Source organism: Nycticebus coucang, chromosome 22 (assembly GCF_027406575.1).
Source record: "Nycticebus coucang isolate mNycCou1 chromosome 22, mNycCou1.pri, whole genome shotgun sequence".
Taxonomy (NCBI): domain Eukaryota; kingdom Metazoa; phylum Chordata; class Mammalia; order Primates; family Lorisidae; genus Nycticebus; species Nycticebus coucang.
This window is the reverse complement of record NC_069801.1, coordinates 12479311-12505109: the sequence shown is the minus strand read 5'-3', so window position 1 is coordinate 12505109 and position 25799 is coordinate 12479311. Positions and strand designations below refer to the sequence as shown.

At 52.0% G+C, this 25799-nt stretch overlaps 1 protein-coding gene across 1 annotated transcript; it reads right to left on the bottom strand.

Annotated features, from left to right (window-relative positions):
• Positions 1-208: 208 nt before the first annotated feature.
• PADI6 (peptidyl arginine deiminase 6) lies at positions 209-24268 on the bottom strand. Its single transcript, XM_053575532.1, has 17 exons — positions 24166-24268; positions 23931-24066; positions 22944-23121; positions 20476-20545; positions 17857-17924; positions 17271-17382; positions 16235-16360; positions 11279-11457; positions 10933-11036; positions 7311-7422; positions 5944-6051; positions 5578-5735; positions 4918-5074; positions 4679-4802; positions 3549-3619; positions 1992-2153; positions 209-442 (listed from the first exon to the last, which is right to left on the bottom strand). The coding sequence occupies exons 1-17, from the start codon at positions 24266-24268 to the stop codon at positions 209-211; spliced, it is 2202 nt and encodes a 733-aa protein (XP_053431507.1).
• Positions 24269-25799: the final 1531 nt, after the last annotated feature.

Genomic DNA, 25799 nt, shown 5'->3' with positions numbered 1-25799 from the left:
CTGGCTGAAGGTAGTTTCCCATCTTTCCTCCCTGCAGGGGTTCAAGCTGGTGACATTTGCCACACTACTGGGTCCAGGGGACAGGGGTAGACAGGGCAGGGGAGGGGCTGTATTGCTTTGACTGCAACCTCCTGTTCAGGAGTTGTGCTGTTGCATGGTGACAGTGGCTGTTCATGCCTACACAGAGCAGGCAGCCCAGGGCCTGGGGCTATGGTACCATCTTCCACCACTTGAAGGCAAAGGGCACCCGGCGGATATTGGCACAGGCACACAAGTCTCCGATGTCGGTCAGGTAACAGTCAAAGTCATCAATGAAGGTGCAGTTGAAACCCAGGGGCTCCAGCAAGTGGCGAACCTGTTCTTCTAGGCAGCAGGTACCCTTGATTTGGGGCCCAAAAGGCTTGGGGATCCCCAAGTTCTTGCCTAGCACGATCATCTGGAGCTGTCAGGGAGATGGTTATTATGGGTGAGACCTGGATGGGCATCAGCCATCAGAGAAAGCCCCCTTTTCCCCAAGGGGCACTATAGGGTTAAATGTAGGTATGACCCAACCGCTTCTATGGGGCTGGGCCAGACCAGACAGGGACAGCAAGCACTTGGCACCATCTTCACAGATACTGACCAGTGAGCTGCAGCTCATTTCTGCCTCACCACACCCACCGTGGTTCTGTTTTTTTGTTGTTGTTTTAAAGAGACAGTCTTAACTTACAGCTCACAGCAACCTCAAACTCTTGGGTTCAAGCAATCGTCTTGCCTCAGCTTCCCAAGTAGGTAGGTCTACAGACACTAGCTCCAATGTCCAGCTACTTTGAGAGACCGGGGTCTCACTCTTGGCTCAGGCTGACCTCGAACTCCTGAGCTCAGGCAATCCACAGGCCTCAGCCTTCCAGAGGGCTAGGTTTACAGGTGTGAGCCACTGCACTCGACCTTCCAACATGGTTCCTAACAGCAAAACCCATCCTGTCTGGTCAAGGACTGGCTCTGTCAGCTGCCTCAGTTTCTTCCACTGTATTTTTTTTTTTTTCCCCTTTTGAGATAGAATAAAGACTATAAGGCCAGAATCTCACTCTGTTGCCCTGGGCTAGAGTAACATGGTGTCAGCCTAGCTTATAGCAACCTCAAACTCCTGAGCTCAAGTGACCGTCCTGCCTCAGCCTTCCAAAGTGCTAAGATTATAGGTGTGAGCCACCATGACTGGCCTGGCCTTGGGCCTCTCACAGATGTGCCACGTTCCCACTACCTCCATGGGGGTGCTCTCCATACCCAGCTTTGCCGGCTGACTTCTAGCCATCTTTAACTCTTAAAGAAACTTCTCACCACTCCTCCCACTGATCTGAGAAAGCTAGAAGATGCCCGTGTTCCACTGGTAATTTCAAGGCCTGTGTCCGTAGGGCTCAAGAGAGTTGACCAGTAAGTGTTTAAAGAATTGAGGCCCTGTGATGCAGAATTCACTGTAAGCACCCACATGACAGTTCACGGTTGTCACATGAGAGTTCAGACATGAACTGTGGGTTGGCACAACCAGGACCCCTTGTACTCATACCCCCACCGTCTAACTCCAATTTAGCAGGAATAAAATGTTAACTTCACACACTCAAGCACCTATGTACTTGGATGCTGCTGCTCTGGACCCTGGGGAGAGTGGACACAAGACCCTGCCCTTAAGGGAACTTGCCCAGGGTCTCACTGCCATCAGTGGGTAAGTGGAGTTCATCTGGCCCTTCTAAGTGGGGCTTCGCTTCCCGAGGCCCCCGGAAGCATGTGGACCAAGTCTTGGTCCACGATTGCTGCTTGGTGGGCCTCGCAGCCTTTAGGGATAGTATACCTCCTTCCTTGTGGAATCTTCCTGCCAGCTGAGGGGGGAGAAAAGGGCCTGTCTGCTGCTCCCCTACTTCTGCAGTCCAGTACCATGAATGAGAATATGCCAGCCAGTGTTGGCAGAACAGCCCCACCCCCACCCCACCCCAGGAAACCCAGCCCACACCCCTCACCAGGTCAGGGAAGTACGGCTTCGCAAAGGGCTTCTGGGTCTGCTGCTCAGGGGGGACGTTGGTCAGCTGCGCCAGGCAGAAAAGCTGGGGTATGTCGATGATGTCCTTTTCCACCAGGCCCAGCTCCATCTTCAGGATGTCACGGTTCAGTTGAATACACTTCTGAGGGGCGGGAAGGGGCCAGGGGAGAAGTGACTCATCAGCAACAGAGAGGCCCACTTCCCCCAACACCGATGGGCATGACCTGAAGTAGCCACCATCTCTCCACTCCCCCTATGCGCCTGAAGCCACACAGGCCAGGCCAGCCTCCTGACACCAGAGGCAGCTTCACAGGAGGAAGCAGGGCCACCAAAGAGAGGCCTGGTCTTGAGACTGCGATCCCACGGCTAGTCCGTGTTGGGGTGGCCACTAGTCCTGAGCAAGGCCATTTCCCTGCCCCAACCAGCTGAGCCCAACATCTTGATGGTACCAGACTCATGCTCACTACACCTAGGCTGACCATCCCCATGGGCTCAGAGGCTGTCTCGGCTCTGTGTCCGGCCAATGTCCTTCCCCATGCTTGCTAAGGTCAGGGTGCCGGTACAGTGTGGCACAGAACACTCCTTGGCTGGGAGTGATAAGGACCCAGTGAGCAAAGCAGTTTTGCCCTGACCATGCAACCCCGAGCAAGGAATAGCCCTTCTCTGGGCTTTAGTTTCCCCCTCTACAGTCAGATGACCTCAATTCTGGGGACTCTGCTTCTCACAGCCAATGATTCACACCCTAAGAGGCCTCCGAAGGCCTAGTGACCCTGAACACCATCACGGCTGCTGTCATGGGCCACTTCATCCCAGCTGCACTGGGAAGGCCCTGGGCTGAGTCTGATCCTCAGCTTCTCAGGAATGGGAACAGTCCTCTTCAAGGAGGCTGCTGAGCTCTGTCGCTGTCCCACATGGAGTAGACACTGGACAGCTGAGTAGCATCAACAGTAGGCAAAGCATGAACTTAGGAGTCACACTTGGGTCCAGACTCAGTTCCAACCGATGGGCTGAGCTAGTGGCTGTACTCCGAGCCTCATGACCTCATGTACAAGCCAGGTTTTGTGTTCTCCGTCTACCTCCAGGATTTTAGTAAAGTATCTTGTGCCATGCTCAGGCCACTGTTGGTGCTCAGTTAGGAAGTTGTCTAGGTTGTCAGGGCCTTTGCTACTTGGGGAGAGCACCAGGCGGGTGTCACGACAGGAACTCATTCTGAGGGTATCTGAGCCTTTGGAATGTCTGCGAGCTGTCCTCTCATGCCAGCCCCTAGTCCATCTGGGGTCTAGATCCCGGCCTTCACCCCTGTTACACTCTTTTTGGTCTCTTCCAAGCACAAGGCATATCTTGCTGTGTTTTTGGCTTCAGAGACTTGTTCCTCTGTTTCCCTAAGCTGGAATCCAGCTGGCCCCTAGCCCTTCATCTGGGCCTGTAGCAGGACCCAGATCAGAGGGTCTGCCCTTATTACCACCTGCCCCTGGCCCCAACCTTAAGTAGAAACAGTGAGGACCCTTCCATGGGCCTCGTGCAGCCTCAGCCCTACCTCCACATACTCATTCTGCTTTCTCAAATTTTCATCAGCAAGAAATTGATCAATAGTCTTGAATTCTCTTCCTGTGGGAAGAAAAGAGGGTGGGCAGGCTTCAGGGGAGGGAGTAGGTGATGCTGTCCAGACATCAGGCAGACCCAGCCCTGGCACGGTCAACTGGGTACATTCTTAGGCCAGTGACTGCTGAGTAGCCTCACTCCAGAGACACCTCCCTCTCCCCTGCTCAGTACAACATCTGGGGACTGACCAGGGCCTAAACTAGAAAACCCAGGTAGGACCCTTATTACCACCTGCCACTCTCCTTGGTGTGTGTGGTGGAGGCAGTGAACTATGCTAAACTCTGAGAGGTGCCTAGAGCACATTGGTGTGGTGACTTTGGCCCCTGTTCAACTTCTCAGCACAGAACGTGGTCTGTATAGCCTGTGACCCTGACCAGGTCACACTTTGTTCTTCAGTTGCCTGATCTGTGGGACAACAATGCCCAGTTTAGCCATCAGCTCTGAGGTGACTCTCTTTGGCATGTGGTTCATGCTCGTAAATGTCACCTTCCACACAGTGCTTCTGGGACCAGGAGGCTCCTGGGCCCCACCCTAAGAGTCTGAAGAGGATGGAGAACTCCCAGTTGGCATGGGGGCTGTTGGCTCTCAGGCCACGCTTTGGGCGTTGAGAACTTCCCAACACCCCGGGCTGTCTGAGTAAAGAGTCCCTTTGTGTTATCATGGCATTTAGGTTAAAAGGGCTATGGCTGCAGCCACACCTGGTCTGCCTGTGTCTCCTTAGGGGTGCCCGGTGCCCAGGTATCTGACCCAACACCTCCTGAATAAGGCCAGACAATGGCATTGTTGCCATTAGTTATGCCCGCACCTGAGGCCATCCACGTGCTGAATTGGTCTCTTACAGATAGATGCTAGCCGCCTCTCAGCTGTCCCAGAGCATCTGGTCTGCCTGGGTTGTCCTAGTACCCAGAATAGCCCCGAAATAGAAGATACAAAAGCCGTTGGACTACCACACAGAGTTATCTCCCTGAGATCCTTTCTACCAAGAGTGATAGTAGAAAATACTGTCTGGAAAGGGCCCCTGGGGAAGCAGGGACCCAGCCCTGTCCTAACCAGGGGCTCCCTTACCGTTAGAATGGAGCTGATCCTCTCTGACCTCGTTAAACAGCAGCGCATTGCCAAAGCCTTGCCTCTGCTTTTCTTGGAAGAGTTTATAGCAGGCCCTGGGGCTGGCCAGGAGCAGCTGGAAGCCCTGGGAAGAGACCTGGGGTCACAGGCCAGCTTCTTCCCAAGGAGCTGCCAAGGGTCCCCAATAGATAGGGTAGGGGATGTGGTCAGGTGTGCCTTCTCCAGCCCCCACCACAAACCTTTCTGCCTTCACTCTTGTCGTCTGTGGGGATAAAGCACATGAACTCATCCACGTGGCCACTCATTAGCCAGTCTGAGTAGAGCTCGACTGGAGCCTGCACCTGCTGGGCACAGAGGAAGTCTCGGAGGGTGTTACTCATGGCCCGGCCCTCCTCGCTGGAAGAAGATGGAGAACAGCCCTTAAGCTGGTGTGGCCCAGGTTGGGCACCTGCCACTTGGCAAGCGTCAGGCTCCTTCCAGGTAACTTGCCCCCCTCTGATGCCTGGGTGAATTGGCCAGTCCATGGGGGGTAGAATCCCTCCCTCTGAACTCACTCAGGACAGAGCCGAGCAATTCTAGGTAGACTGAACCCTGGATGCCGTCTTGTTCAGATCTACAACCATGAAGTCCAACCACACGTTTGGTGGAAATAACATCCTGTTGGGCCAACAGGCGGCTCAATCTCAATTATTTCAATTTAGAGCCAAGAATCAAAGAATAAGGGTAGAAAAAGTAACCTGCTTCATCTCCTACATGAATCAAGTATCCTGATCACTGTTTAACAAGTGGCCCAGAGCACTTGGCCTGCTGAAGTGGTGAGAAGAGGTGGAATCAGGTTATGTTACCAGCGTCCCTTTGATTTTAAAGACGTCTGGCCACCATCTGGTCTCTTGGCTCACCTGGGGTAAAAGCTGCCACCGATGAGGACCCTGCCTAGGGGGTATTCTTTCCCTTGGACCTTGACAGGCGGGGACACTGTCAGGTTCCCAATAGAATCCATGCTGGCCACTCTGTGGTCCTGGGTATAGTATGGGATCACGTAGCCAACACCAGGGCTCTGGAAGGAGAGTCAACCAGGGTGGGGGCGTTGAAGGGAATGGCCTTGAGCCCAGTCTTATCCCTAATCCAGAATCTCAGGTAGACATCCATATCCCTTCCCCTCCAAGGCCATCTGGACCCTCTTTTTTGGTGTCCTGTCATGTCCAGACAGGTCCCATCCCTGAGCGATGGGATCAGGTTGAGATAAGCCAAACCAAACTCCATACCAGTGAGTATTTCATGGGGAAATCTTCAAGATCGGTGGCCCGAGGGGTGTCAAGGACCAAGGACATGGTCTTGTGGGGAGCCTGGGTATAGCAGAAGGCCATTTCATTCTGGAGGAGACAGAACACACATCGAGAAGCTGCTTTCCTCCCCCCACCACTGTTCTCCTGCCTGGGTCTGGCTTGGCAGCCACAGTTCCCTGGACCTAGGTCAGCTCCAGAGAGGATACAACTCCTGCTCAGTCCTCAACCCAACTCAGATGTCACCTCTTAAGGGAATTCTGACCCCTGCCTCCTACTCTTCAGGGTTAGGACTTGAGTTGTTCAGATTCTCCCTTTTCTTCTGCTCCCTGTCCTTTAACAAGTCTCATTGGCCTTGTCTTAAATGCATTGTGAGTCAACTCACCTCTGGTACCACCCAGGAAGCCATTACAATGCCTTCCAGTGTCTCTGTTCTACACCTGCCTCATCCTAAGATCTGATTCCTACATCTTGCCCAGAGAGGTCTTTTGAAAACCCCGAATCATGAGCTCTCATTCCCTTCAGAACAAGGTGTGCTTTCTCACCATCCCGCCCTGCCCTGGGTTAGTTTCTATTCTTTACCTATGGCTTCCCAAGACGTAGCGTAGCCATCGCCCACCTCTGACCTTTGTTCACTGGGACCACCAGCCCTTCTGTTCAAGTCCTCCGAGAACAACCCCATGCTGATCTTCACATCAGCTGTCTGTGCCCAAGACGGGTGTTGGGGAAAGTCCTACTTCTAATCCCCCCTCCTTGGCCTCCACGTGGCCAGCTCCTTGTTTCCTTAAGTTCCTTGTGAAGACGTTTCTCACTATTCAAACTGCCTAGTTTGGTCTGGGAACTCACCGCACCATCTTGCTTGCTTCCTCTCACGCACTTAGCTCAATCGTTGTTGAAGCAGGGCTGCCCCTGTACTATTCTGTCATGTCTGGTGCTCAGGATGATGGGTGCTCCCAGCACATGGCAAGCACTGGCATATTTGTGGAGTGGGATGGAGCGCCAGAAACAAAAGCCAACTTGGTCTCTAAACTCAGTGCCGTGCCAGAGTCAGGTGGGACCCTGGAGTAGTGTCCCAGCCGTGGCCCTTCTGGGTGCTTGGGGGTTAGGGGTCCTATGGTCTTGAACACGTGTGCATTCTGGAATGGGAAGAAGGTTGGACCCCAAGCTCTATCCCTCAATGGCTGTGACTTGGGCAAGTCATCCCCAAAAGAGTCCTAAGAACACAGACACCTCTACTAAGGCTTGAGTTTGCCAGGAAGGTTAGCCAGAAGCCCGTGGATTCCCTCCTAGGTGGCACGTACCTTCCTTCTCTCCAATCCCACAGTGGTTTTTCCCAGGTGGCGTGTTACCTGGAGCCACTTGCCCAGGCGGTTGGGGTCCTCGTAGACAGATGCCATCTGGAAGTTACTCCTCTCGCTCAACTCCATCACTGTGTCCACAAAACCCTGGAGCTGCAGCTCTCTGCCGAGGGAGAGAAGCCAGTTCCGGGAAGGCCCTCAAGGTTCCCTGCACTGGTCATGATCTCCCTGCTCCAGGAAGGAGAGCGCCTCCTCTGACCAGGAGAAATCCCACCTCTGCCTATGAGGTAGACAGGGCAGCTGCCCCCCCCACCCCCACAGCGGTCCCCCTGAGCCCACCTCGCCTGCCCAGCATCACTCAGCTTAGCCCGTGACACAGCCAGGGCCAACGTGCCATGTCAGCTCCTGCCCTGGTGGCCTTGACCTGTTCTACCTTTTAGTCACATTCCACATGGTCCCTTCTACCCCCGCCCCAGGCAACGTGGGAACTCCCCCCCAGCCCACCCACAGGCATAGGCCGATTCTTCTTTCAATGGATCTCCATTTACTACACACACATCCCCATGCCAAGAAACTGGGTTCCCTCTTGAGATGGCCAACAGGGTTATCACATCCTATGTGTGTCACAGAGTGGGTCTTCAACCCTGAGAACTTGTGCTGACAGATCACAATGGACATCCCTTCCTTAGAGATGAAGGGACATTGGAGGCTGATGTTAAGACCACCTGTTTTATAAACAGATCCTCAAGAGTTGAATGTCAATAAGGTCATACTGGCTCAGTGCCCGTAGCACAGTGGTTATGGCACCAGCCACGTGCACCAAGGATGGCGGGTTCAAACCCAGCCCAGGCCTGCTAAACGACAATGAAAACTGCAACCAAAAAATAGTTGGGCATTGTGGCAGGCGCCTGTAGTTCCAGCTACTTGGGAGGCTGAGGCAAGAGAATCGCTTAAGCCCAAGAGTCTGAGGTTGCTGTGAGCTGTGACTCTACCATAGTGAGACTGTCTCAACACACACACATACACGGTCATACCATTGGGAAAGTGTCAAAATTGGCATTTTAGTTCAGATCTAGCCCCAAAGCTCACATTGCTATTCTGTCAGCAGCAGCATAACTACCTGTATTGTTCATAGCATCCTATGCTACTGGCCAAAAGAATCTATGTCCTGGGTCTATGCAGACAAGCTAAGGGGAGCCAGCCGTCCTGACAAGGTCACAGGCTAAGGATGTTTACTGGGGAAAGGGTGTATAGCCCAGATTTGCAGGTTGTCTGTAGCTACGCTGTATCAGGCCATACCTGAATACCACCCCTTAGGATGACTCAGGTTTCTTTGAAGAACAAGTGGCTGCCTTCTTGTGGGACAGCAACCTGTTTTCAGATACACTTACCAGATATCATTTTCGTATCTGTCAGTAAAATCCTATTAGACCTCCCCTGAGACTTGACCTTCTCATACTGAAACCACACGTTCCTTGGAGGTCTCTAGGACCTCACTCTTCAGTGGCCCTCCCTCAGGGACCTGTCTGTACCTTGCTGGGGCTGGAGGAAAGGTAGGTCTTTACCACTTGTGGCCGGGTCCAGGACATCATCCTAACACCCTGGCTCTTTTGTAGCATGTGTCTGCAGCCACAGAACGTGCTGCCCACCAGGAGGCTCAGTTACCCTGCTGGTCTACCATACCCATCCAATTTCCTGTCACTGCTGCCGCCCTTAGTAAACTCACCTACACGATGAGTTTTACATAGCCTCTTTATATGCCATGGCCTCTTTACATCCCTGATTTGGGGAGATCTTGTTTTCTACTGTTTCTTAACCTGTCTCGGACTCACTATCTCCCCATTTTTCTTTTTTTTTTTTTTTTGGCCGGGGCTGGGTTTGAACCCGCCACCTCTGGTATATGGGGCTGGCGCCCTACCCCTTTGAGCCACAGGCGCCGCCCTATCCCCCCATTTTTTTTTTTTTTTTTTTTTTGAGACAGTCTCTTTGTCACCTTTGGTAGAGTGTCAGCCTTGGTGTCATCACTCCCAGCAACCTCAAACCGTTGGGCTCAAACAATTCTTTTGCCTCAGCCTTCCAAGTAGCTGGGACTACAGTTGCCCACCACAATGCCCAGCTATTTTTAGAGAAAGGGTCTCACTCTGAGGCTGGTCTCAAACTCCTGAGTTCAGGCAATCCATCTGCCTCAGCCTCCCAGAGTGCTGGGATTACAAGTGTGAATCACCAAACCATCTCCACAATCTTGATCAGACATCCAGTCCCCTGATCATCTTTCTCACAGCCCCTCTGACCCCTCGGCTAGAGGTTTGGCCTCATCAGGACCTCCATCCTCACCTCTTTCCTCCTGTGGCATATCATCGTAGTATACTCTTGTCCTTCTTGGGCAAACCCAACTTTGTTAGGCCCAGTTTTACATTTATTCTTCCCTGGAGTCCCTGGAGTTCGAGTTACCGAGAGAAGTTGCAGAGAAGGATGGAGGTCTAGAGTCTTACCGGCCATCTGACTGACACCTGTCTTGTTGATTGTTCTTTCCTGGCCTAGCTGCAAGCTATCCTTGTACCTATATACCTACCAATGGGGTTCCTGCAGCTGCCTCTTCCCTTCTGTGCTAGGTCACTCCCATCAGCACTGTCCTTTGCCCCCTACTGTAGAAGGCAGCCTCCGTGTCAGGGATATCACAAGGGAGGCATGCAACAGTGGTAACCGCCGGAGGCTGGTATGGAGTTGGTGGGGCAGGAAGAGTCCTGCCTCCAAACAGTCGTGAATCTAACTGTTGTGCTCCTCCCACTCTGGCTTGAGCCACTGCTGAGTCTGAACTAGTTTCCCCCTTTTTATTTATATGCCTGGTTGTTCATGTGATAGAGTGTTGTTACAGACAAAACTCTTGATGGTTTCCCACTGGTTGCTCCTCCCTGAGCACACAGCCACCTAGCCAGACCCCATTCCCGGCCTCCCTGAAGTTGGTATGGCCTGTGCTCTTGAGGCCTTTGGCTTGTCAGAAGTGATTCAGGAGACTTCTAGAGCCCCAGCAGCACAGACAGGCAACTTTGGCTCTTACCTCTTCCTGGGATCTGGGCCCAGAAGTGCATGTGCCCAACCTCCATCATAAAGACAGATGCCGCCTGCCCCAGGGGAAAGCACCGTAACAAGACTGGAAGGCACCAGGGCCCTTAGGTGACAGTAGGGGAGCAGCGCCACCCTCCTGCCTACAGGTTTCCAGGTGAACAACAGCATTAATTTGGGCTGCACGCGCCCTGGAGGCCTTCCTGCAATACTCAGAGCTCATGAGGCCCTGCCAGCTTTGGCCCCAGCTGACTGCCTTCTCCTCCAGCTCTTGCCTGTTTCTTTTTGGCTCTATAGGCACCAGGACACACGGTCAGCTTTGCTTCTCCATCCTTTGTCCTGCTTTGAAGCCCTTGGCACTGCCTAACACCATGCTGTCTGTCTGACCCCCTGATGGGGAGACCACCCGGTTCACTGTTTGAATACTCCCAAAGCGAGGGACCAAACACATGTCAGATGGCTGACTTGGAGCAGGTCTGGGGGGCTTGCTCAGATGGGAAGATTTTACTGTCCTGGTGAGATGTCCTTGTCATCCTTACCCACCGTGCCCTGCTGGAGGAGGGTGCCAGTTACGAAAGCTACCAGCACAGAGAGTTGGAGGGGCTCTTACCTGCACAAGTATACTTCCAGAGGCATCTGGGTGCTGGGAATAAAGATGCAGGGAGCTACCCGGAACACCACCGTGTCCTTGTACACTGGGGTCTCTGGGATTGACTGCAGTGAGAGACGAGGTCCTCTCAGAAGCCTGCTTTCCACATTCACGCCCTCCCGTCACCCGTGTCCCTTGATGTTCAAGCCAGCACTCTGCCGGGCCCCATCTGCCTTCTCAGCTTTCTCCTCCACTCTTAGCTCTGCCTCCCAAGCCTCATGTTCCCCTGTCCTCTATCCAAGCGTGGGGCATGCTCCTTCCACCAGAGCACCCTCGTCCAAGGTCTCTGTATAGTTGGGGGACATACCAGGTCTTGAGACTCTTCCACCAGTGAGGCTGAGTAGGAGATCAGGCCCGAGAAGCTGGCGGACGGGAACTCAGTGGCTTCCACATAGAAGGTCTCCTTCAAGTTGTTCCCCAAGAGAGCCAAGGTATAGGTGTGCTGGCCAGGCCCCAGCACCATCTCAAAGGTACCAGAGCCATCCTCTGGAAGGAAGAGGAGGGACAGACCAGTTACTGAAATGGACTGGGATCAGTCACCATATCTGATGGTCAAGGCACCAGCCCATTCTTCATGTCAGAAGCTGGGCTGTGGTTCCAGGACAGGAGCTGAGCTAAAATGGTTTATCCATCCCTGCATTTTTGGTGGGGAGGGGAGGGAATGGGGTCTTGCTCTGCTGCCCAGGCTAGAGCAGTGTTTCTCAACCTTCCTAATGCCGCGACCCTTCGATACAGTTCCTGTGACCCGCAGGTTGAGAACTGCTAGACTAGAGTGTGGTAGTATTATCATAGCTCACTGCAACCTCAAACTCCTGGATTCAAACAATCTTCCTACTTCAGCCTCCCAAGTAGTTGAGACTACAGGCCTGTCACCACCATGCCAGGATAATTCTCTTTTGTAGCGAAAGGGTCTTATTCCATTGCCTGGGCTGGTCTTCAACTCTTGGCTTCAAGCAATCCTCTTGCTTTGGCCTCCCAAAGTGCTGGGATTATAGGCTTGAGCCACTATACTCACCCCAGCCCTCTGTCCCTAGGGGTCTAGGGTTTAGGGGACGACAAGATACCTGTTCATGGGCAAGGATCAGGTACTCACCGGCATGCTAAGACTTATTGCAAGTTAGGACTCTGGCACTCAGATGCCTGCCTTCAAGGTGGTCAGTCTGGGGTAAAGATTCATGGTAGATGTATTACACTTTGATCATGAACCCGACTTTTGGGATAATGAAGGCCCAATGGTGAGAAACTCTAAGAAATTGGGCTTGGCAGCCTCATCTGGCAAATTCAGACACTTTCTGACACTAGGAAGCTCAGTGAGAACCTTCAATTCAGAGGATAATGCTTTGGCTGAGAACTTCCGAGGAAACCAAATGTTCTTGTGATTATGTACCTTAAGCCTGTTTCCTTCTCCCTGTCGTTTCTTAGGTTAATTCGATATAAAACCACACATAGATGAGACCAGGGGAAGTTAAGCACACGTGGTGGTCATCACATTAACTAGATCTCAAATCTGCCCATTACTTGCCAGAGGTCATCCTGACCCAAGGCCACTGAGCTTCTCCCACCTGGGCCACTTGAAAGCCTTCCTACCTGGCCTTCATCTCTGTCCTTATCCATTCCTGATGTGCCTGCTGTGGTCCTGGCATCTGTTCCTGTTTGGAGTCTCTGGGTAGAGAATCCTAAACTAGGTAGACCTTGGTTACCAGAACCTCAAAAGATCTAGGCACCACATTTTCCTCAGACCTTCTACATGACACATGCCACCTGTCTCCATCTCTGATTACTCCATGTCAGCAGATGGCTGCTATGGCCATGCCCAGATCAGGCACTGCCCTGGCTCCTCAGCCTGTGAGGTTCTATGGCAACACCTCCAGTGTGCTGGCCACAGGCCTGGCCTTAATCTTCCTGCTTCTGGCCTCACTCCCATGTGGGTTTCTGCTTCAGCTGCTGGGAGCCTTCATCACTTCCCCAAGCAGGAGAGACTAGACGAGGTCATTTTCTACAAGGACCCCTACAATACCCTGGCATATACATAGCCCCCAAGCTGATAGAGTCAGCTGGCTACTATGGAGTTCCCTCCACCCAGCCTGAGAGCCACCATAAAGCCAGGGCCTTCTGTCCTGGAGACCTGGATTCCCTGCAGCTCGTCTACCTAAGGGTAATTCACCACTGGGCAGTGTGGGTCAACAGTCCACTTGTCCCAAGCTCTTTCCTGCTATTGACCTTCTGGGGGCTTTCTCCCAGCCAGTTGTTCCTTTAAGAGCACAGCTGACCCTTTGTGGTAGACTTAGCACAGACCAGGAACTGTGATGGGTCCTCAGGACCCCTGTGATGGGTCTTCCTTGCCCCAAAATGACAGTTACCTCGGCCTAGAAGGCCTTACTCTCATCCCTGCGCTGCTATGGCTCAGGTCTTAGCTAATCTTCAACTCTTCTGCCTACTCTGGACCCTAGAGGGCTACACCCAGCCTCTGCGTGGTCCTTGGCTGTCCACCTGCCCCAGGAGGCTCTGAGAACAGATTTATCCTTCCAGAGCCGGATCCCGAGAGCATAGTAAATACTGAGGATTTGAGCTGAGCTCTTTTATTACCTGCCATGTACCATCAGGCATGGTAGGGGAGGGGGAAGGTACTTTCTTTGGAATCATCAGCTCTTCTAGGCCATTTTTCCTCATTCCTCAGGAGTCCTAGTTCCTTTGAGATACACGCTGTCAAGTAGCACCACCTGCCCCCCTTCTTTGTTACAAATAACCACCATCCTCCTGGTTGTTCATGAATGTTCTAGCCCTAGCTCATCTCCACCACTGTCATCACTGGTATCTGACCAGTCGGACACCTTAGACTGGACAGTGTCATCTTTCTTGACATTTCACTAACCTTGACTTCTACACCAATTAGATGCCTATTTTAGTGGTCACGGCCCAAACTAGATTCCGCCTCCAGGACATTCTTCCATCTTTTGTAGCTCACCTACGTACCCCCAACCTCAGTCTCCAGCCCCAGATTTTTTTTGAGACAGAGCCTCAAGCTGTCGCCCTGGGTAGAGTGCCATGGCATCACAACTCACAGCAACCTCCAACTCCTGGGCTCAAGCAATTCTCTTGCCTCAACCTCCCAAGCAGCTGGGACCACAGGCACCCAGCACAATGCCTGGCCTTTTTTTTTTTTTTGGTTGCAGTTGTTGTTTGGCAGCCCCGCCAGCTCACATGTATATGGCTGGAGCCTTAGCCGCTTGAGCCACAGGCACTGAGCCCCCAGATCTCTTTACTGCCACTCCCACCCGTTACTTCCTTTTTACCCTTCTCGGGTCCCAAGTTGTCACTAAATCTATTCCCTTGAACATGCTGTCCACTCCCATACCTTTTTGTTTTACTTGCCTAGAAAAACTTCAGCCCTGATTAAACCAACTCTTTACACAGTCACCCTTGTACTTAAGCGGCTAGAAAAGCTACTACAATGAAAGGCTTGTCCAGCTGTGACCAAACTTCAAGACTTCCCACCCACCACTCAGGAATTCCCTCTTGTCTGACTCACTTTAGTATTCTGAGTATTACGTATTCCTAAAATTCTCTTCCTCTGGGTCCATTTCCCCATCCGTGGCGCCGGTCTTATTTACTTGCAGACGTGCTTATATTCTACCATCTCCAGATATGTCCCCAACTTCATGCCGGGCCCCCACCCCAGTTATTACCACCATTTGTCTCCAAGGCAGATTCCTTCCATGGTCTATGTTCACTGTGCCTGCCCATTCCAACCTGGGTCACTGTCATTCTGAGGACCATGATTTCATGGGCTTTGGCATCTTGGTCTATCAGCAGCATTTGCCATAATTGGTCACTGCCTTCTTGAAAGGCTTTGTTTGCAGAACCTACCCTCTGGCTTTGAGACTCTTACTCTGTCACCCTAGGTGGAATGCCATGATATCATAGCTCACCACCTCAAACTCTTGGGCTCAAACAATTATCTTGCCTCAGCCTCCTGAGTAGCTGGGACCAAAGGCACCCACCATAATGCCTAGTTTTAGTAGAGATGGAGGTCGCTTTCTCAGGCTGGTCTCAAACTCCTGAGGTCAGGCAATCCACCTGCCTTGACCTCCTAGAGTGCTGGGATTACAGACGAGAACCACTGTGCACAGCCCACTTTGGCCTTCTGTTTGTCTAGAAATGTCTTCAGATTAATGAGTGGTTTTCAAGCTTTAGCAAGTCTCAGCATCAGCTGGAAGCCTTGTTAAGACAGCATGTTGTGTCACCCTGCCCAAGATTCTCAAGTTTAATAAGGAGAAACAGGCAGTTTATTATAATCCACATGGTGAAATATAGCATCCTAACCAGGCTACACGAACTCCTGGCTTCCTGTGTAGACTCCCGAGGCTCACTTGTCCTCTCAGCCTATTGCAGTGTTATCCATACTTAGACTCATGGGGCCAGTGTAGCCCTTGTGGCCTGAACCAGGCTGGGAGCCAGGGGTTTCTAAGGCTCACTCCTGGCCTACGTGTAAAGGGACCACATCCAACCTGGGCTACTTTTTCTGGTTAATCCCAAGTTACTGTGACTTAGAGTCTGCAGGAAAGATGGAGCAAGGACTCTGCTCAGGCCCTGAGCACAAAGAGGAAGCATTAGAGTCATGCTTTCAGGGCTGGTGACAAAAGGCCCTCCCTGAGAAAGCACACTATAGACCACAGGGCTCCCCAGTTGCCCAGCTGTGGCTAAATGTGGCTTTTAAAGGGTAGTGGTATATGCTTCCAGAAGCAAAGAGTTAGGCCTCAATTTGAGAAATTTAGAGGCAGTGAGTACTAAGCCAGTTAAGGAAAGTAAAGACTTGTTCGAGGACATTTTGCTAGAGTTAGACATATTTACCTTCCAAATCGGCCACCTTCTGGGCCTCATATACAACAGAGAATTCCCTCTACTTCCCAGCTGAATTCTGACAAGTTACTGGGAGAGGTTATCTCATCTGCATGAGGCCATAGCTCCCATTTTAGCCAATATTTGTTTTTTCTGTTCCAGCGGTGAGAACCCTACAGGGTGGGCACTGCCCTCTCATTTTGCAAGTGGGGAACATGGCTTGGAGGTATAATAGCTTACCCATGTATGTAGACTCAGTCTATGGTGAAGGCAGCTAGAGAACCCCAGGGATGCAGATTGGCTGCAACCCTGACCTGTTCTAGGTCTCCAGGCTTCCGGGGGCCCTGCTGAGACTCAGTGAGGGTACAACTCACCCTGGCACCTGGAGACCCGACAGAGTTGGAGCTGGCGCAAGAACACTCACTGTGGGGCCAGTAGACTCTCGCCTTCTTTGACTCTTCCTCGGAGGTGTGGAGAACCAGCTGGTATCTCCTTAACAGGGAGCTGGGGCCTTGGACAGTCAGCGTCATTAGGGACAGATTCTTTATTTCTGGGCAAAAGACAAGGCGAGGGTTCAGGGGCTTCTAGAGGCCAGAACTCCAGGGAAGAGCAGAGGGCAGGGTTCCTAGACAAAGGAACATGGAGGACTCTCTGCCTGCTGCTCTGGCCGGGCTACGTCATTCCCTGCTGTCTACTCTCCATGTGACTACAGACAAGTCGCCAACTCCAGGGTCCACTTGTTTTGTTTTTGAGACAGGGAGGGTCTCATTCTGTCATCCAGGCTGGAACGTTGTGAAGCAATCACAGCTCCCTGCAACCTCCAACTTTGAGGAGTCAAGTGAGCCACAAGCCTCAGCCTCCTGAGTAGCTGGGACCATAGTTTTACACCAACACGCCCTGCCAGTTTTTTGGGGGGGGAGAGTGGGGTAAAGATGGGGTCTTGCTATGCTGTCCAGACTGGAGGGCCCTTTTTGAGTCAGGATGGCATTTACCCATGTCTCCTCCCCACAGAAGGGCCTGGCTCAGTCATTTTAGCAGGGGCTCCGCTCAGCCTTGGAAGCTATTCCACAGCCGATCAACAGAACCCTGGTCCATCAGAGACAGGGAGGACCAGAACCAAGACTGCTTCTTCCTAAAACAGCCAGGATTAGCAAGCAGCTTGTGTACCCATTCAGCCCTTCCAACCACCTTGAAAAGCCAACATGTCATCCCTATTTTACAGATGGCAAGACAAGATCAGCAAAGTTTGTGTGCCAAGTCACCAGCCAGGAAGTAGCCGTTTATGACAGCCCATGTGACCTTTCTTCCTAGCTATGCAGCTCCAAGCCAGGACAAGAGATTTATTTAATCTGCCGCAGTGTAGGGGGTAAGGACCACAAATCAGCCTGGAATCATCTCAGCTGAGGGCTCAGGCAGTACAGGCATAGCCTGAGGAGGGGTGGGGTCAGCCTGGGACTCACCTTCGGGGAAGAGCACCTTCTTGGTCTTGTCCTCAAGCTGGCCTATGTCAGCAGGACTACAGTTCACAAGCAGGATGGCACCGCAGCCATTGGGACCCCAAATCCATTTTTTCTGCAAGTGATATAGGAATGTCGGCTCAGGGAGACAGCAACAAACCCCTACTTCCCAGGCGTCAACTCATGACAGGGGGCAGAGCCAATCCTTTCCACAGGTCAATAGTGACCTTGGGAACAAAATTGGAGGTCAAAGACCTGTAAGAACAGGCAGGTAACATCAGCAAATGGGCTGAGAGGAAGGGAAGAATCTAAATTCGGGTTCCTAGTTGCCTACTTCATTCCAGCATTGGGGGAAAGAGGATAGAGGCAGACGGGAAGAGATGGCGCACCTGGAGGTGGCAGCTAACTTCACTCTGGGTGACTATGCAACTAGTCTAGCAGGTGATCTTAGGGTCAGCAGATGTCCTCATCTTTTAAATAAGGAGTTGTCAGTTCTGGAGTTTCAGCAATTTGATCAGAGATACCACGAGGGTCAAGTACAGCAAGTCTCCAGGCCAGGTCTGGCTCACAGCCTCCATCCCACCCTCACCTTTGACTGTCTATCATCCGGTGCCGTGATTTGCCCATTGCGGTAGATGTCCACCTCCAGGGAGACCTCTGAAACAAAGGAAGGGCATCTCAGCCACCTAGACAAAGCCTAGGAGCTACAGGTGACCCCCTTGGGACTGCAGGAAGCTGTTGTCAGGCCACCGGCCTCTCCGGCACGCTGTCCGAGAAGAGGGAGGTGTCCTGGCAGGGGGTCACTTTTCTCATGGGCAAGCCTGGAGAGGCCTGAAATACACACGTCTAGCCCAAACCTCCCAGGCATTCACTGTGGTTGTGGTGCCATCTCGTGACTCTCAGCCTTTACCCTGGTGATTCCAGTTTGGAAAGTCTACCTTCCTAGCCTTCTGGAAAGTTCTTGACCCTCCAAGATGGAGGAAGGGCTCCATGGGTAAGTTCCAAGCTCCTTTAGAGCCTAAGAATCAATTCTTCTGCCCAAGTATCATCACAGAGGCCCCTTCCTGCCTTGGCATGTGCCTCCCATCTCTTCTGTCACATTCCAGACAACCATGTGGCTTTTATCATGAGCTTCTGTTCATAGCTTTTTTGTTGTTGTTGCAGTTTGGCCGGGGCTGGGTTTGAACCCGCCACCCTCGGCATATGGGGCCAGCGCCCTACTCACTGAGCCACAGGTGCCGCCCCTGTTCATAGCTCTTAACATCCTATTTCCCACCTGGAACGTCAGAGTCATAAGTACAGAACTTGCTTGCTCCTGTATCCTCAGCATCTACGCACAGAGGGCCTGCTGTGACCCAGGCTATTCTGGTACCCAAAGATGTAGCAGTGGGCAGGACAGAGGCCCTCTTATTGGGGGCAGGGAGAGGGGAAACAGATATTCATAGCATCCTATGGTAATAAGAATGTGGGGGAACAGGGAAAGAGTGAAGGTGGGGTGTTTCAGACAATCCAGGAGGTCTAAGTTGAAATCTGAAACGATATCTAAAGGAGGCAAGAAAGTAATTGTGCTAACATCTGGGGTAAGAGCCGTTAAAGGAGATAGAAAGTACAGGTGGAAAATTCGAGAATCAGTAGCCAACAGTGCCCAGAGCAGAAGAAACGAGGGAGGAGGAGTCACAGGTCATAAGGTTAGAGGCAGGTAGGATGTAGGTTTTGTGGGCAACAGTGACTTTGGGTTTCATCCAAGCAATACCGAAGGTTTTGGACTGAGGGGACATTATTTAAGATCCTGGTTGAGATGGATGTGCCACTCTGGCTACCACATTGAGACCAGCCCTAGAGAAGGGCAAAGGTGGAACCAACAAATCCCACTGGGAACTTGGGCTGTGACCCAGGCAGAAGAGGATGGGGGCTCAGACCAGAGGGAGTGCATTGGGAACAGTGAGTTATCAGACTGCAGCTGAACTTCACATAACACCCTCAAGATTCACAGATGATGTAGGGGTAAGAATTAGGTGGTATCAAGGTAACTGGTCTTAACAGCTAGAAGATGGAGCTACCCCCTAGTGTGACAGGGAGACAACTAGAAAGGAGTTTGAGGGGTAGAAAAAAAAAATCAGCTTGATTTGAGATCTATGAAGTGCGAGATGTTCATTAGAGGCCCAGGAGATTAGGTTGGGTAGACAATACCCAGGTCGAATTCATGGGAGATGCTGGGCTGGAGACAGTTTGGAGAACAGTCTGCCCATAAGGTGGTACTAGAACCACACAGCTGGTTTCCTGAGCCCTGGGGACACCTCAATGACCAGCTTGGGAAACAAAAGATTCAGCAAAGGGCTCTGAGAAGAAACAGGTGTTGGTGGGGTGGAGGTGAGTGGAGCATCCCTACGGTACTTAGCAAAATGCAACAGGGAAAGATAACCGGTTCTATCAGATACTTCAGTAGGTTAGTGGGGAGAAGGGGTAGATAGCCAGACCTCATAAAGACGGTAGAGCCTTCAGCAAGAGCTCTGCTGGTGGTAGGAATCTGATTTGAGCAGATCTGAGGGGAAGGGAGGAGAGATTAAGGATGTAAAGATGGCTCGCAAGTAAAGAGGCGGGGCTCCCAACTAATACAGAATCAGGCTAGAGATACTGCAGCTTGCTCCTGGGCTGATCAGAATGATCCAGAAGGTGGTGTCTTCTGTCAGTAAGAATCACTAAAGGAATGACTTGAATGAGAGGGGAAGAGGACCTAGTGAGACAGGAAAGATTAACTTTGGACGGTCTGGTCCATTGTAACTGAGGCAGAAGGTAAAGACCAGACATGAACGGGTGGGTAGGCGATGGTAACAGTGGAAGTTCTGGTTGCTTCTCTTCTTGGAAAATTAGGCTGGCAGTACATAAAAGGGGTAGGCAGGAGAAGAGAAGTGATTGCGCTTAAAGAAGGGAAGAGTGGGGCGGCGCCTGTGGCTCAGTGAGTAGGGCGCCGGTCCCATATGCCAGAGGTGGCGGGTTCAAACCCAGCCCCGGCCAAAAAACCACACACACACACAAAAAAAGGAAGAGTGGGTATCTTGAGTGAATCCACTTAGGAGTTCATTCCAGAATTCCTTTGGGCCCCGAGGAAGCATCTTATTGCAGTGAAAGAATCCCTTTTGGGTTCCTATAATGCCCACCCCATTCTAGCCCCAAAAGGAGGCCGGGCCCTGCTGGGAGCAGCACTCACCAATGCCAGTGAGGTAGAGCACAGCTGTGCCCAAGGTGTTCTCATGGGTCCCGTAGTATGTGACCAGGACCTGTGGAGACAGCATCCAGACCCATGGGAACGTTAGAGGGCAGGGGTCAAGAGCACAGCCTGGGCCACGTGCTGAGTCCAGATGTGTCACTTTGGTCTCCTGTCACAGCTCCTAAGCTCCCCATGTCTTGCTGTGAGCTGATACAGGGTTGGGGCCCTGCACTTAGGCCAGAAGCAGTCCTCTGAGCATTTAGAACCTGCCACCACCCTTCCAACCCTTCTACATCAGGCTAAACAACCCACACAGGTGGGATCTACACCCTCAAAGGCACAGGGATCGCTTTACTGTTTGGGGAGAGGAACAGCCCAGCATTGCAGCATCTAAGCTATAAACCACTTTATATACCCATGCTGGCGCACCTGCTCTCCCAGGGTCTTTGCCCATTGCTCTAAGGATACCCAGGCTAGTGAGAATGGGAACTCAGCTTTTCCTGCATCCTGAATAAGCTGTTTCCAAAAGGGTCCTCTACTACTCTAAATAGATCTGCTCTTCAGCCATGAGGCTCACCACGAGGTTTGTCATGACTAAACAGAGGCCCAACCATTAGATAGAAGATGTTTACATGTGTCATCTACCACCTCTTCCTAAATGGAGGCTTTAGCCCTCCAAGGTCAAATATCTCACTGTTGGCCGCTCTTGAGGGTATAGAGGATGAGCCCAGGGCAGAGAATAGTCCTCAGTTCTTATGAGATGTTCGGTTCTCAGTGTACAACTCTTAGGGAATTGCCCACCCTGGGTACTGAGTATAAGTGGGCACATTATGCTGAGCCCTGCCAGTAAGATCGCCAACATGATTCACCAGGTGGAGCTGCTTCATTGTGGTTCTCACCCTGAGCTGTGTTGGACTCACCTGGAGAACGGCAGTGGCCAGCCTACTCCCAGAGGTTCTGATTTAACGGGTAGGCAGTGTGGCCAGGGCATTGAATGTTAACCAGTCCCCAGTGGTTCCATTTATTTATTTATTTTTTGAGACAGAGTCTCACTTTGACACCCTTGGTAGAGTGCAGTGGAGTCCTCACAGAAACCTCAAACTCTTGGGCTCAAGTGATTCTTGCCTCAGCCTCCCTAGCAGTTGGGACTACAGGCGCCCGCCACAACACTGGTGGTTTTAATCTACAGCCCTTCTCCGATCAAGTTTCTCCCACATGATCACCACTGCTACCACCTGTCTGTGATAAGCCTGGCAACCTGTTCTGTGAAGTGGAGGTGAACCTCCCCCATCACAGGTGCCACATCCAGGAAAAACAGCTTGCCCAGGAGAAAGGCCACAGACTGGGGCTCAAATTCTGGATCTACCTCACCCTGGCTGTGCTATGATACAGTGTCCTATGCCTAAGTTGCCTCAGATGAGAGGGAGGCCAACCTCTTGGAGTGATTCAAGCTACCTAATATATAGCATGCATTTAATATTTTTAAAGAACCTCTGACAGTGAGGCAGGGAGCCCCCAATACACCTTAGCTTTTAAGTCTCACGAAAGTCTCCACATCCAAAAGAGCTGCCTTAGCCAAAAAGCCCATCTGAGTTTCACTGGTAAAATTTAACCCTTTCCAATCCAGTTTTTCTGCCACCTGCAGCTCCCCAGCTCTTACTTTGGACAAGAAAGGTTGGTGGACTACTTGTAATTATCCTACAGTTTTAAAAGAAAAACACATGAACTCACCTGATGATTTAATTATCTATTTTAGGTTACATAAAGTGCTTTTTTGGTGGGGGGAGACAGTCTCACTATGTCACCCTCAGTAGAGTGCAGTGGTGTGACAGCTCGCAGCAACCTCAAACTCTTGGGCTTAAGCGATTCTCTTGCCCCAACTTCCCAAGTAGCTGGGACTACAGTCACCTGGCACAACGCCCAGCTATTTTTTGTTGTAGTTGTCATTGTTTAGCAGGCCCAGGCCGGGTTAAACCCTCCAGCCCAGGAGTACGTGGCTGGCGCCCTAGCCACTGAGCTCCAGGCGCCAAGCCTAAAGTGTTCTTGTTCATGAACAAGAAAAATCTTTATGTCCAACATAGGATCAGAAAGGGTTACGCCAGGCTTTAACAATTTTAGACCGGAAGACAGCCGCTGTCAGAAGCAAATAGGGGCCCAGCTCGAATCCCGGTTCTGTTGACTACCAGCAAGGCCAGGGAGGATGCCTCAGTTTCTTCATCTATAACAGCGGTTCTCAACCCATGGGTCGCGACCCACAGGAACTGTATCAAAGGGCTGCAGCATTAGGAAGGTTGAGAACCACTGGTCTATAACATGGGACCGTGGAGTACTCTTTGCCCATTCAGTGTTGTAAGCACTGAATGAGGTCGGTCAGGCAGGCAACACACCACAGGCTCAGAGGGAGACCTCAGCGGCTGTGCCGGGTCCTACCCCAGGGCGCAGCCTTCGTTTCTTTCCCCCAGGCCTACCTTGTCTCCATCCACGGCAGGGCTGGGTGATAACATCTTCATGACCGCGTACGTGGGGTCAGACAAGGGCCACCAGATGGTGGTGTCCTCCTTCTCAGTGATCATGGAATCGACAATATTGATCAAGATCCCCCCAGATCCAGTGATGGTGAAGCTCGCACACTCACGTGGGGCACCCCTGGTTTGCCAGGCAAGGAGACAGACTTTAGAGCAGTGGTTCTCCACCTGTGGGTCGCGACCCACAGGAACTGTATTAAAGGGTCGTGGCATTAGGAAGATTGAGAACCCTGCTTTAGAGCATAAAGAACGGCCCCCAAATCCTAATTCTCCTTAGGGTGTTGAGATAGAGACCTACTGGTCAGGGTGTCCTAACACAACACAGCCTTATCCCTACCATTCCAACCGCAAGGACCCCCATGTTCATGCTCTGCCAAGCTCCAGCCCAATCCTACCCTCCAACTGATGCTTTAGAAGTTACCAAACAGACATCTTATTTAAAAGCTCACAATCCCCAAGAAGGGAAAAGCTATTAGTCTAAGATACAAGAGATCCTATAGGGAAAAAAATAAAAAAAGCATAGCACTTGGGAGGGTTATGTTGTGACCCTGGGGAGGACAGGACCTATTGTGAAGCAGTCACCTCCACACCAAAACCGCAGCATCCAGGGGCCTCCTCACCTACTACTCCCAGCACCCTAGAAGGCCATCCTCACCCCACCCCCTTCACAGGTAAGGGGACAGAAAGCCAAGGCATTTACCCCCTGCCAAAGGTCCACACAATATGGGGGCAAGGGCAGGAGTTAAGTCACAATCCTGCAGTGTGGGATGGGGAGATTTTCTGGAAACCCAACTCGGGCTTCTCAAGACAGGGCAGGACTGTGAGACTCAGAAAAGGAAGAAACCCCTGACTCTAGGAGACAGGGGAAGACTGGTGCAGCCTCCCCACCCAGGCCCACCCCCAGCCTTAGCAGAATCCCCAGACCCTTACTCGCTGATATCCACGCAGATTTCTGAGCCCATCACACAAACAGCATGGGCAGGGTTGTCCACGGAGAGATGGACGATGTTCTGGAATAACATGGCACAGCCCTCTGAGCTGACCACCGTCAGGCCAGCACACGACCCTCACTTAGCACGGTGGCCTCAGATGACCTGGGACTCCCCCATCCCACCCTGTTACGCAGCCAGTGCCTCTCTAGCCCTCCCCCTTGTTAAGGGGGCACGGTGGGCAGCTGTCCAGGTGTAACTGATTTTCTCCACTAGGGCCTCCTGGTGGCTGAGGGCAGGTGGTGGCACAGAGGAGCAGGTGGGGGCAGAGCCCTCCATTGGTAATTGATAGGTTAGCTCATGCCTGCAGGTCTGCAGACCCTGGGAGTCAGAGGCTGGTTGCTTACGGGGTGGGGGGGGGGTCTCTGGCTTTTAGCTGGGAGCAAGAGAGGCTGGGGAGCTGGTGCCTGGGAGTGGTCGACTCAGCTGGAAGCTGTCAGGAGCAAATATCTGCAGATGGCAGTTGGGGGGGCAGCACCCCCAGCCTTTGAGGCCTCAGTTCTAGGGTGTGTGTTTCCTGGAAATTAACAAAGGGAGCTCAAGCAAAGCGCTGGACTGGTGGTTCTCAACACTCTGGTAGTTGGCGAAATTGTCAAGGGAGTTTGTTAACATCACAAATTCTGGGCCCAGGAGGTCTGGGGTGTGATCCAGGAACCTGCATCCCATCCCCAGGTGATTAAAGTGAGCTGGTTGCTCACAGCTGTGCCACCAGAGGGGCAGCGCAAGCTCTGGAGGAAAGAGTGCCCGGGTGCACCAGCTGCTGTCCATCTCAGCTGAGCCCAGGAGTAAAGAGGTAGGAACTGTGACCTAATGACTCACACTCAGCAGATGGGCTGGGGGAGGAGACAGTCTTTGAGGGCTGGGCTCTGGGTCCGAGCTGAGCATAGTAGGGATGTACTGAGCTCCCCACCCAGCCTGGTGGATGGAGACCTCTTCTGGCATGAAGGGACTCAGAGACACTTAGAGCAGAGCCTGTTGCTTCCAGGGGGCTTCTCGTTCATTATGGAATCCCCAGCACGCACAAAAGAGCCCTAGATATAGGAGGGGCTCAACAAATTCTTACGGAGCAAATGACCTGCCCGTGGCTTCCCCCCCAAAAGATAGCCCAGTGGGCTTCCACAGGGTCCCCAACTGAACTGAAGGGCTTGTCATTGTAAAGCAGCTTTATGTTGACTCCTACAGCTCCTTACAGCCTTGTCAGTGCAGGAAGTTCCCAGCAACTGGAAGTCTGATCACACTCTTAGGTCACCAAAAGACCTGTGGTCACTTGAAGTCACCGTGATGAAGCTGTAGCACTGCCTGAGGCCCCCATCAGGAGGTGGTACTCACTCCCCTGAAGAGAGCAGGCTGTGAACTGCTGCAGGAAGACAAGGCCCAACGGAGAGAAAGAGCACCCAAACTCCACGTTTATAAGAGGAAGGGCTTTATTCACCAGCCGGGAGCTTGCGGCATAGAAATCCAAATGGCCGCGCTCCCCGACTGCCTTGGTCTTTCCCTTTTTATTGACAGTCAAAAAGTTCCACCCCACAGGTACCCTTCTCATTGGCCATTTGAATCAAGCGGGAGATGCTATTCCCGCCCCCACAGAACTACAGGATTTCACAGAACTTGGAAATTTCCAAGTTTCAGGAAGTTAAGTTTACAAATTCCTAAGAGCTGAGTCACGGTGGAGAGGACCCTGCAGGTGTATCCTTGTGGTCTCCTTGAGAAGACCTGTTCTCCTAGACCTCACCCTTCTCAGCTATCCTCTCTCATTCCCCCCTTTTGAGACTCCAATACGTTTTAATTTGGGGTCTCAATATCAGCTTGT

What these genes read in the sequence shown, in the direction of transcription:
- PADI6 (XM_053575532.1), bottom strand. Translation starts at nt 24,268, where the DNA reads ATGGAGGGCTCTGCCCCCACCTGCTCCTCTGTGCCACCACCTGCCCTC. An exon ending in CACCTGGACAGCTGCCCACC is followed by an intron (nt 24,067 to 24,165) that starts GTGCCCCCTTAA and finishes GTGCTAAGTGAG; the next exon opens with GGTCGTGTGCTGGCCTGACG. An exon ending in AGCCGTACTTCCCTGACCTG is followed by an intron (nt 443 to 1,991) that starts GTGAGGGGTGTG and finishes TCTCCCTGACAG; the next exon opens with CTCCAGATGATCGTGCTAGG.